This window comes from Pygocentrus nattereri, chromosome 9 (genome assembly GCF_015220715.1).
Source record: "Pygocentrus nattereri isolate fPygNat1 chromosome 9, fPygNat1.pri, whole genome shotgun sequence".
Lineage (NCBI taxonomy): Eukaryota > Metazoa > Chordata > Actinopteri > Characiformes > Serrasalmidae > Pygocentrus > Pygocentrus nattereri.
Genome location: NC_051219.1, coordinates 29,642,963 through 29,655,608, shown reverse-complemented (window position 1 = coordinate 29,655,608; position 12,646 = coordinate 29,642,963). Strand labels below are relative to the sequence as shown.

General features: G+C 38.6%; 1 protein-coding gene and 1 long non-coding RNA gene across 3 annotated transcripts; one reads left to right on the top strand and one right to left on the bottom strand.

The window, feature by feature from the left end:
* Positions 1–341: 341 nt before the first annotated feature.
* On the bottom strand, positions 342–12,559 carry LOC108432795. Of its 2 annotated transcripts, XR_001858251.1 has the most exons (3): positions 12,525–12,559; positions 12,030–12,119; positions 342–3,115 (listed from the first exon to the last, which is right to left on the bottom strand). It is a non-coding gene; the product is annotated as an uncharacterized LOC108432795 (long non-coding RNA). The 2 variants fall into 2 exon arrangements; XR_001858250.2 differs by lacking the exon at positions 12,525–12,559 and having other exon boundaries at positions 12,030–12,416.
* On the top strand, positions 7,310–10,900 carry fam110c (family with sequence similarity 110 member C). The gene has a single exon (XM_017706893.2). The coding sequence runs from the start codon at positions 7,479–7,481 to the stop codon at positions 8,607–8,609; it is 1,131 nt and encodes a 376-aa protein (XP_017562382.1). The 5' UTR covers positions 7,310–7,478; the 3' UTR covers positions 8,610–10,900.
* Positions 12,560–12,646: the final 87 nt, after the last annotated feature.

The following is a 12,646-nucleotide window of genomic DNA, read 5'->3' as shown; positions in this document are numbered from 1 at the left end:
ACCAGCCCATGCATTACACATGCAAAAACAAAGACCATAGATAGAAGAGTTTTTGTAAGTGGGGTATGAGCATGAACCATTTTAAATTGTAAAGAACATCCACATAATGTAAAGGTTCTTTAAGAGGAACCTTTGAATTGGTGTAGAACCTTTACATTATATGAGCGTATTTGTAACTTTTAAAAGGTTCCTCACACTCAAATCTTTTTTCAGACTTTTCACCCCTGGATTAAACATATACCATACTGAATTTTAATATGATAAAAACACTTTTTGGTCTCAAATCTCTTCAGCTATGGACGTCAGTGTAATGTGGAGCAATGTTGAGGTGGACACATGTGCAGAGACAAGTGAGATTTATTGTGGGCAAATCCAAAATCAGGGTCAGGACAGTCCAGGGTCATAGAGCCAATGTGAATGGATCGAGGTGCAGACATAATAAACAACACAGAACCTCAAACAAGAACCAAACACGAGAATACAATACATACATCCAACAAACATATCCAACAAATCAAACAAATACCAGCAACCGGACAGAGGAAAACGCAGGGCTAAAATACATGAGGATAAATGAGGGACAGACAGAAACACGAAACAAGACGCCAGGACTGAAAACCAAAACAAAGCACATGGACAGGACTGGAAGGGGCCAATCATGACAGTCAGTGGTTTATAGTTCATTGTTAAGGTTTTAATGGTGCTGTAAATTGTGTCCTAACTAGCTAAAGCAATATTAGACTACTGACCATAAGCTAGTCTATGTATTGTATATTCAGATACAGAATCAAAGAATTCAAAGCCTTTTTCATATTTTATATTATTTCACTTTGTTATTTAACTACAGGCCTGCATCTTACATTAGTGTGGACCATACTTTTTAAAAATTTTTTAATAAGAAGTTATCCCTAGAGTTTAGTGCTTGTATAGTATCCTGTGGTTTGTCCTGCTTAGTATGTTCAACAGTGTAATATATCACTAAAATGGAAGGACATGATCTTCAACTGTCTGATTTATGACCAAATATAAAAAGCGCATACTGTGGAGCGTATGGTTCAGGTCATAGTTTTGGCTGAAACTTACTCACAATGAGTTCAGTCTGCAATGCAGAAGAGCTGATGTTGGGCTATACACTGCAGAGATTAGCTCACAGAGGGCTACAGTCCAGTGGACGAGTTTTGTTAAGGTTTCTATATGATATTAATCTTTATCAAATGGAAAAAGGTGGGGATCTTAACAGTCATCTGGTGCAGCAGATGTATGTGTGTATGCACGCGTGTTCGGGTGTATTTTGCTGTCGTTTGTCTGACACGATAATGAGGGCGGATATATTAACTTTCCTTGGACCCATGCCTAGCATAAACCGTACGCTCTTTGACTGTATGCAACATGTATGTTGGCGTCTAGTTGTTGTGTTTTTGGAGTTGTGTGGAGTCTGTTAGTTTCAGATCCTCACATCTGGATTTATAATGTGGAAACAGAGGTCGAGGAGGCCAGATTTTAGAAGTGGTGTTCTATTGCAGCATGTAGCCCAGACACTGGACATGTTTCTCTGCCCATTATTGTGAAAGTTCAGTACAAAATCTAATTTGTATCAGTCAGTTCTCTCTTTATCCCAGATGTAGACAAGATATGATTTTGGTCTGATTGCTTTTTTTTTTTTGTTTCGGCGCAACAAGGTAAATGTAGCTAACAGCTAATGGAAGTCTGTACCCTGCTAGTTAGCACTGTGCAAACTGTGCTATCACACACTTCCCTCACATCCTCACACTGTTTTGAGCTGTAAAAGAATCTCAAGTAGACTTGCCTATGGGGTTTCTGGCACAATAAGAAAAGAATGGATGCTGCTACTGTTTTTAGCTATCTAGCATACAATTTCCCAGTTTCATAGTGTCAGAAAACACACAAGTAAGTCAAGTCTGTTTCCTTTAAGTCACATTCCTTTAAAACTTACCAAAGCTTCAGATGGATTAGCTATTATTCTAGCTAGCTAGCATGCTTGATATATTCACTATAGATCAAATAACTGTTTTAAGTTGTTTTCTTTAAAAACCACATTTAGTGTTTGGGGATTCTTTTATGTTAAAATGGTCTCTTCTCGAGACACTCGAGACTTGACATGAAGTGACTTGTTAACATCTCTTGTTTCAGGTTACTGAACAACTCGCCACAGTCTGAGTCAAGTGTAATGGTTCAGGCATGCAGGGTTTAGGAATGCTGTTAGCATGTTGCTACATAAGTTTCCAGAGCTGGTTTATGAGGAACCTGGCCACTTACTGTTTCCCTTTATATCAAAAACATGACTGCAAAACCAGAGGCCACCCATGAGTCCTCACTGAATGGGGTGAATGGAGCTAAACGGCTAAAAACAAGAAAAGCTAAATTAGTTTCTAATCCCTTGCCCTGAACTTTCCTTTAAATTTAGACAGTAAAAGGATGTATTTGACTAATAAAGCAAAGAAAACCTACTTGTATGTTTCCTTTTTTCTACAGCAAACAGGTTTTGGGCAATACAAGGGTAGGATTACTGCTACAAGTGGAGCAGCTCACTGTTTGCACTCACTGACATCATGGACATACATGAGGCGCCATTTTCAACTAATAAAACTGGAGTTTGCGAGTGTTTAAAAATATAACCATGGTGTTTAAATATTTTTGCATTTATTAACTATGATTTTACTCATATACTTCATATTAACCCATTCATTTTGGACGTGCTTTGGAGTAATAGTGGTTCTCCTGTCTACAAGTTCACTGATATGCTTCCATTATTTTTTAGCTGCGTTAGCCTCATAGCTGCAGTGCAAAAGTAAAGAGGTAAACTTCATACGTTTTCATTCAAACGTGCCTCAGCTTGTTAAGTGTACATTTTGGGTTATGGGAGAATTTTGTAAATATGATTTTTCACTGTCACTTTTGGTTCTGCTCTGCTTAGAACATAAATTGTGTGCACATAAAGGAGCCGGCTGAAATTCCTCCAGTTCAGACGCTGTGGTGTGTAACCTCCTCATCAGGCCAGCGCTTCTCTCTGTAGTGCCCCGTCATGCGTGTGAGTGTGTTGTGCAACACAAAATCCACACGGCAGGAGACTTCTTCAAGCCGGGTGGAAAAGATCCTTCAAACAAACAGAAATGTAATAAAATCATCCAGAAGAGGAGAAAAAAAAATACCAGGGAAACTCACTTCACAGCGAAAACTAAACTCTTCACAAAATCATAATCAATTGCTGACTTGATATGAAACTGTATTTCATCATGTAATATTGCAGAATATTCCTTCACCAAAGTCAGTACATCTTTTATGAGGTCGTGGCTGAGGACCGGCCAGAAGAGAACAGAAGATGAGAGAGACAGAGCAGGAAAAAGGAGGAGTGAAACTGAGATCTCTCATGGCGTTTAGATATTCTTCAGCTGAAAACAACTGTACTTACGCTGAGTACTATGATGCTAAACTTGACAATCAAATGGATCATCGTGTGAGGTTTGATATACACAAGATATACACTACCAGTCAAGGGTTTTAATCAAATACTTACTCATAGATGAGGTTTTCTGTCTTTTTTTTTTTTTTTTACCATTTTCCTCATTTTAGAATAATAAAACCTGGCCTCTTTCAGTGTTTATGCTTCTAAACTGTGGAACATAACTCTACTGTCTATTACACAAATAAACTCAGTGCACATTTCAACTTAATGTTTAATAATTAATTCTCTGTCTCTTGGTATTTATATACATAAATGCATATTTATATATATAAATATACATAACATAAATAAAAATAATGTATGTTGCTGCCACCGGCATGGAAAGTTCTCTATATAAATAAAGATTATTATAATTATAATAAATATTATTAAAGGAATTGATTTCAAATATTGGCATTCAAACAAATTAATAGACTCCAGCCCTTCTCCAACTGATTCATTAACCCCTTAAAATCACAGTCATATTTTATACTATGGCTTATTATTCAGTAACTGCAGTGACTTCAGTGCAAACTGGCTATTCTTAAATTATAGAGTGTAATAAAACCCTAAACCTGGCCATTTAAGGGGTTAATGAGAATGGAAATTCCATTCATTAACCTTTAATAAAAACACTTTTTATATGTCCTACCTGAAAACTTGTCGAAATTTGAAATTTGTTACTTTGATCTTTCATAGATAGGCATCAATTCTGAATATCTAATCATAATTACAGTCCTACTTTATTATTAATCTCACACTGTTTACTAACAAAATCAAGTCACAATTGTTGGCACCCCTGTAAATTCCTATGAACAAAATGTACATTAAGCATTTTTTTCATTTATATTTCAGCGCTCATTCATCCCTCACTATTTGTTTCACTGGAGTATAAATATGAGGTGGCACAGAGGCCAAATTTCCTCACTCATTCATCAACATGGGGAAAATAAATCAAGTAATGCCTGTTAAGCTACACACCTGCAAATGTCCATATCCATAGGGCAATAATTAAGTTTAAAACAAACAGAGCTGTATTGAAGCTGCCATATGCACAGTGAAGAGAATGGTTAGAGATCACGGATGGAGCATTTTGTTGTCAGCAACTCTCCAAAAATACATTTAGATTCCACCTTCACCTCTAATAAACTGGAAAGAAGAAAGCGTTTTCTTACAACTAAACATTTGAAGTTTGTTAGATGACATAGGACCACATTCTATGGTCAAAATTAGTTTTTTAAGTTTTTTTTTGCCAAAGAACACCAAAGGTACTTTTTTTATTGTAAAAGGAAAGATGGTTATATAGAAAAGAACTAACTGTTAAGTATGGATGAGGATCTGTGATGTTTTGGGGCTGTTTTTCCTCCGTAGGTCTTGTTAGAACACATAGCATCTTGACTGGATCTTCCAGCAGGGCAATGATCCAAAACAAGCATCCAAATCTACACATTTACATAGTTCACTGACCACAGAATCAAGTTTTTGACATCAGCATTGGCCACCCCAGTCCCCTATCATAAACAACATTTAAAAAATGCAGAATGAGCTGGAGAAGAGTCCAAAATAAAGAACCTAGGACGCTGTGGAGGGCCTGGAGAGACTGTGTATTGAGGATATTCTCAGATATGTTGCTCATTGTTCTCTTCACCTCGTCAGGTATTATGGGGGAAGACTCATTGTTGTTATGTTAGCAAAGAGAGATGGCACAAAATATTAACTGCAGGGGTGATAAATGACTGACATCCTTTAAAAAAATAAGGGTTTTCAGTTTCTTGGTCTAAATTTCCTTATGTACTCATAATTTCAGTGTGAAGTTGAGCTAAATTACCACAAAGAGATTTTTTTTAACCAAGGGTGCTGATAATTTCTTTGAATACTGGCTTTTCAGTAACTCAAACATTCACTATAGTTAACTATGAAACGAATGTGTAAGTGATGTAGTTATGACAGTAATGAATACAGGCCCTTCGCAGTTTATCAATCCTGGTAATAATAAGTTTGTGTCTGTGAGCTCAGGGCTCAGTAGAGTTAATGTTCCTGAAACATCCTTTCTGATGAATATGATTACCATAATCATGGAGCCACTTCTGAATGAACTGATAATCAAATCCTCCGCAGTGTTTGGGGATTATAGTGGCGTTTGTGGGAGGGAATCACTTCAGGTGATAAAAGAACAGGTTAAAGGAAGATACTTATCTTCAAATACGCTGGCGATACTCAGCAGGATGCAATTATGTTTTGCGTCATGAAAACAGGCCACAAGCCACTTAAATAGAGGTTTGACCCCATATTAGAATACACACATGCACATGCAACAAGCAAGTCCATCCTCATACACGTACACATCCTATCAGCTCTAGTCTACTGCCATCTGCTGGTCCTTCTACATAGTTTACGTTGACAGCTATAATTTTGTGGTATCAGTGTCTGGGTTCGTGGTTCTAAGCTGTGGTAATTACACATAACCCTACCTACACAGACTGTGGCCTGATTTTCTTATTTTGTTGTCAAAGTGAACTTCAGATTTCAGAGAAGGTTCAAAGAGGGAGGAACTAGAAAGATAGTTCAGGTACATGGACAAATACTGAGATAGAGAGAGAGACAGATAGAGAGATATAGAGAGAGAGACAGATAGAGAGATATAGAGAGAGAGACAGATAGAGAGAGACAGATAGAGAGAGACAGATAGAGAGAGAGAGAGAGAGAGAGAGAGAGAGAGAGAGAGAGAGAGAGAGAGAGAGGTGTGCAGTAGTGAAACAGAAGAGAGAAAAACTACAGTAACACATTACAGTAGGGTCTTTGTAACACATGGATAAGTACCGAATAATATCTTTTAAAAAGCAATACTTCAGTATTTCTAAATAGCTTTTGTCACTATTGGTATGAAGATGTAAGATGTTTTATTATGTGTCAATACAAGCTTCCTCTGTCCATACACTCTCAGAAACAAAAAGGTGCTCAGCTGTCACTGGGGTGCTGCCCTCAAGTCTACATCTCACTAACTTTAGTCAGGAAATGAAACTGTACATTTATCTGTTGAAATTATATTTTCTAAATTGTACTGACTCCACACACCCCGTCTCATCTCCAGGCTTTTATTATATTCTTTATTGTATTTTATTACAGTGAACCTGACCACACGTCTTCTGAGATTGTATGTGTAACACTGATAATAGTATAATAGTGGTAATTCTGGGGAAAAAAAATCTTTGGGGACTATTTTTCCTTTCAACACCCTACATGTACAGTCCTCCATCATTAATAGATAGTAACACATAATGTTTAAGGCCTTCATGAAACAACATCTCAGATATCAGGCAGGGTATTCATACCGCTTCATGTGATAACTTTCTGTGAGGCGGCTTTTAGAGACATTAAATATTTGACATGTCTGGTTTCTATCACCATCAATGTTACAGAGCATTTTACAGAAAGTTTGGTTACCCTTTCATTTTTAATGTTGTTGGACAGAGATCTTCCATTGTCGTGCTCTACATCACGCCTCCATTTTTATGAGTTTATGAATGTGCTTTCACAATTACGTACACGCCTTACTCATGTTCCAGTAAATCATTTCTTACCTGCACCTAATTACAAATGACTACATTATAAAATTGGAGATACGTGTGAAGACATTTGAGCTGGAATCACAAAACATTCCCATTATGAAGATCATATGTGGCTCTGTGAATGTGAGGACTCTGCCATGTTGAAATGCTTTGAGTCAGTATAGAGTTTCCTTCTTTTTTTCCCTCACATTGGCTTAAACCGTGGGAGGGGTTGTGGGGTGTGGGTGACAAGGTAAGAACACAGGTGTGGTTCTCAGCAGTGTGTGTATGTGTGTGTGCTAAGGGTTATAACATGCTGTAACAGGACTGCCTCTCCCACTATGAGTTTTTTAATTCTCCGGGCTACAGTTTACAGAGCCGAACGCTGCTTTTAGTCGTAATGTTGTAGGAACACGACCTGTGTTTTTCATTTAAGGCTTGTTTTTTTACTACAAAAACTGCTAAAAATGCTGGACACATCACGTATTCTGCAGAAAGGTCCTGAGTACCTGAGGAAGCAGATGGAGCGGGAGCGAGAGGCCACAGGCCGCAGCGCCGCCGAGCGGTTAGCTGCGACCAAACCTGAGTACATCCGGAACCAACGGCTGTTAACCTCAGAGACAGTTACCAACCAAGGATCCCCTGAGAGGAGCCAACAGGCTCCCAACAGCCTACCTAACATTACCGGAGAAGACCCACCACAAGAGGTGAATGTTGTGAAGAGAAACAGCAGCAAGAAACGGCCTGACTCGCTTTTACTGTACCGACACAAGGGGGAGCTCCAGAGAGGCTCGCAGGGTGGCAACGGTAAGAAACTAACCAAACAGCCGTTGCTGGCCTCACTTGAAGACAAAACAAGTCAGCAAGAGTTTGAGAAGTCTGACTCTGAGGCTGATAATGGCCAAATGCTAACCAAGGAGGCTGAAGGCAGCGAGAGTAATCACCAGAATGTTGCTAGGAAACTGACAGCAGCAGTTACAAGCAATAGAGAGGATGTTACTAGGAAACCAACTACAGCGGTTACAACCAACAGAGAGGACGTTGCTAGGAAAATAACAGCAACAGTTACAAGCAACAGAGAGGACGTTGCTAGGAAACCAACAGCAACAGTTGAGGTAAAGGATGCTGTTTGGAAACCAAGAACAGTGGATACAAGCGATCAGGAAGACTGCAAACCAGCTACAGTAGTGAGAAGCGAGCGATCCAGCCGCAGAAGCAGGGTGTCACGCTCGCACTCTGACATCAGCTCACGCTACTCTAGAAACTTCGCCAACTTTGATGCCTTTTTCATGTACTGCGGGCTCGACGATGACATCATTGAGTTGATGGGGCGGGACAATTTCTGCTCAGGCTCAGAAGGAATGGAGGAGGAGTTTATCAGCTCCGGAATAGTCAGGAGTGTGAGTGTGGTCGCCTCGGACGATGGCTTTTCGCAGGCCAGCAGTAACCGTAGTGATGGGCTTCAAGAGGACGAGCTACCAGACAAGAAAACTGGACAAGGCCCATCGGTCATAGAGCGCAATGCTCGGGTTATTAAGTGGCTATACAGCTGCAGAAATGCTACTCAGTCAGGGAAAATGCTGCGGGATCTGGATTAATTACTCTTGCTCAAAAATATGCATTATAGCTTCTTCTGTTTGGCCTATGCTAGAATGTCTATGATTACTTGCCTTAATATCTACCTGTTTATTAGTTATTCTTAATAACTTATAAGTTACTTTAGATTTACTGGAGCTTTTTTTTTTCATTCTTGCAGAAAATCTTTCATGTCACATGTTAAAAAAAGCTTAACTAGCAGAGGAGCTAACTGCTCATTTGTGGAACGCCGCCATATTAGAAAGAGGTCAGATCGCCCCCTGTTGTTTGCATTCATTTCTTTGACACGTTTAACATTCTTTCTTCTCTTTATACCCTCAATGTCATTCAGTAGAAAGTGCCGTCTATTTATGACATCATTGCCAAACTTTAGAAAGTGTCATTCTCAATGACATCATTGCCATTCTAAGGAAAATGTCTTTTCTCTGTGACATCATTGCAGCTCTGCAGAAAATGTGTTCTCTCAATAACATCACTGCCATTCAACAGAAGGTATCTTCTAACTGTGGCATAATTACCATTCAGTAGAAACTGTTTTCTTTCTATGACATCATCACCACTCTATAGACAGTGTTCTATCTATGACATCATTTATGTTCTATAGAATTTATTTCTCTCCAAAAATGTCAATATTGTGAAACCAAAGGCAGTTCAAAATCCTGTGAATGCAACCGGCAGAGATCTGCACATTTCCTCCCCATAGCTGAGACATGGCTAACAAAAGGTGGACAGTATATCATACATTTCAACATTTAAAACCGCTAAAATGCAGAATGCACTAAACATGCATTTTTGTTAACATACATTTGTCTACCTACAGTATGTTTGAGTTGGTGATTTCCCCTTCTTGAATTAATTGTTGTCTGTTGGTTTGATTTGCCATGTGTTCTGGGACACACTAAGTCAGTGATGCATGTTCATCCAATATATTTTGAGATACACTGGCGAATGTCTTCAATGGATGAATGTTTGAGTGTCCATATGATAATACATACTCTAACACATTAAAATAGTTTAAAATATTATCTAAAAGTTACAAGGGGTTGATATGAGACATACCCAGAAAATGTTACTCTGATATACCTCAGGTCAACTCCTGGATACTCACTGCACTACACAGTTTCAGGTATTCTGGTCCAGGCCATTAGCTCATTTGAGAACTGACCACTCCAAAAACATTTGTTTCTTGGTTACTGTTACCACTCGGCCAAGCTTGCAGGCCCATTGCAACCCACTGTGAAAGAGAAGCTCCCAGATGAACTCACAGGAGTATTTCTGATTTGTCTACAATGATTTGTCAATACTACATCTTGGATGGACATCTAAAGGTACCCACTTACGTTTATTTGACTGCATGTAAATATCATGTATCTATTCACATTAATATGATGAACCAAGTGATAAAAGCTAACTTTGTACCACGTGGTTTGCTCAGTTTACAAACTGCCCTCAGATTTGTGTTCAGGAAAGCTCAGAGAACTTGTGGACCAAAATATGGACACTGGACATGGACATTAATGGGTTAAGAGCAAATGAATGAAATGCCTTTAATTTATAAGTCACTCTAAGATCTATCAGTACAGTAACTAGTGTTTTTATTTACAATGTTTCATATTTCTCAGTATTATTTAGTTTTTAAGGGCCTTTTTAAAGACATTCATGTGTCTAAATATGTCAAAATGAAGTCCATTTCTCATTTTTATGATAGCTGTAGCACAGAGCTGGATAACTAACAAACTGAGGCCCACTAGACAGTAATATTTGTCTGCCACCTGTGGAACACAGGGGGTCATACCAGCCTACCTCTGGGTTATGGAAAAATATGGCCCAGAACAATCAGTGTTTGCTTTCTTATTGCGTAATAACTGACAAGGAAGAGACGGACTAGCCCATATTTGTTCACACCCACGTGGTTCTACATAGTCAGTCACTAGGCTTAGTTGGTATGCATTGATAAAACTGGCAATGTACTGTTTGGTTAGGTAAATACAAACTTAGCAAATAATTTGCTGCTGTTCGTCTTGAACTATGGAATACTGTGGAATACACTTATCACTGAGGTTCATAAAGTGGCAAAAATAAATGCTGTGGTTAAATGTATTAAATGTACTGATGATATTTTGCCATAAAAAACCTGTAAAAGGTTGTGTTAATCATTTTTGTAAAAAAAAAAACAACTGACTGTTGAATTGAAGATCCATGTATATTGGAGTATATGTCATTTCAAGGGCCTGTATAATGGAAAACTGCATTTGCCTCACATATTTTTAAATAAAAGGGTATGTAAATGTAATATTTAGTCCTTATAGTTCATTAATGGAAACTTCAAAACAGTGCATTGTTTTTTGTGATGTCATACATACACCTATTGGGCCTACGTCAGCTTAGCTCTAGCCATTCTTCACACTTTTCAAATGAGCACTCAGAGGTCATTTACATCTTAAAGGTGCAGTAACAAGAGCAGCCTGTTTAGTTCTAAGGGAGAAGGACATGGTGGAGAATGGTCATGTCACAATGAGTTATGACTGTTTATGGTAACACGCACTTCTCATAAACAGACCTTAAAATATAAAAATAGGAGTATGAGCCATTTAAAAGCACACTGACAATACAAAAATGAGCTTTAGGAACATCTAACCCTTGGTCCTAATCTTTCTCAAATCACATGATCAATCACACGCCAGGACACATCTGACCATATATAGAGATCATTTGTGAATCACCATTTTTACTGTTAAGGTCCGTCTTGCTGATAAAAGCTTTTCCCTGGCAAAACAACTTTTACTACCACTAAGTAAACCTTACCACTAGGTAAACCTCAATTATTCAAATATTTATTCAAATAAATACAAAATTCTCCACATTATTTTGTCTCTCACTGTCTGCTTCAGCAGTCATGCATGCATTCATAATCCCCTGGCCCTTTCATGGCTTAAGCCAACAATTTGCCATATCCCAATAGCAAGATCTCCCAAATTTGACTTTAAAGTGAGTAGCTATGTGATTTTCATTTAGTGATAAGTATACAACTTGCCATGAAATGCTGCACGACTTCAGTACAACACCAAGCTAAGCTCATCACTCATGAACATGTGCACTACTTAATCATTTCTCAAAAGAGTTTACTACCAATCAGAATAATAACTGGTCATCACAGTGATTTATCAGTCTACTCAATCTTCAGTGTTTGTAAGGAGCCACTTTTTGAGTTATTTTTCTTAGAGTAAGTCTTAACAAGCTGTATTGTGATTTTAAATATTTAATAAAAATGCATTCATGGTGTTTCGGTACAAGGAGGGAGGGTGTTTAAAAAGTATTTTCCTAAAAACTATTCTGAATAAGTTATCTGAAAAGCTGTTCTGAATACTGCCTTTACAAAACGTAACCTGGACTGAAAACAGATTTCAGATTCTGAAACTCACCTCGTCTGTAGTCGTAGGTCACAGCCGCTGTGCCCTAATATGGTCTGACAGCAGCTATGCAACCTCTGACCAGGCCAACGCCACACATGCCTGTGAAATAAATGTGTTTTTGGCACATAATTAGCCTTTAACCTCTAGCCTACTTGTAAGTTTGTAAGTGGAAAGTAGGCTATCCACGAGTCAGAGCCAGAGCAAAAGGAAACTTGGCTCTGTAACTTTAACCCGTGTTAGCAGCTGAAACAGTAACGCAGATATTCAGACATCCATGCACACGCAGTCATGAACGCATGTACGTCTCCTGCAAAATGCAGCAGTATGGTAACTGTCTATAACTATTATTTTCCTCTATGAAATTAATGAAAACAGTTGTTTTTTTCTCTGATGGACAGCACACATTCAGAATTTCCTCTGCCGTTTCCTCTCTTTTCTCTCCATACTCCCACTTTCTTCCCGTGCCAAGCCAAAACATGGGAACATGTGCGGCGCCACACTCACGTGTAGGAAGGAGCCTGAGCAAAACACGCAGGATAAAACTGCCAATGATGCGCAAGAGCGGCAGCCAATCAGCGACGGGATTTCGGGTAGCAACAATATAAACACAGACACAACCGCCAATC

Bases quoted from the DNA above. Each gene is read 5' to 3' on its own strand.
- fam110c (XM_017706893.2), top strand. From the start codon at position 7,479: ATGCTGGACACATCACGTATTCTGCAGAAAGGTCCTGAGTACCTGAGG.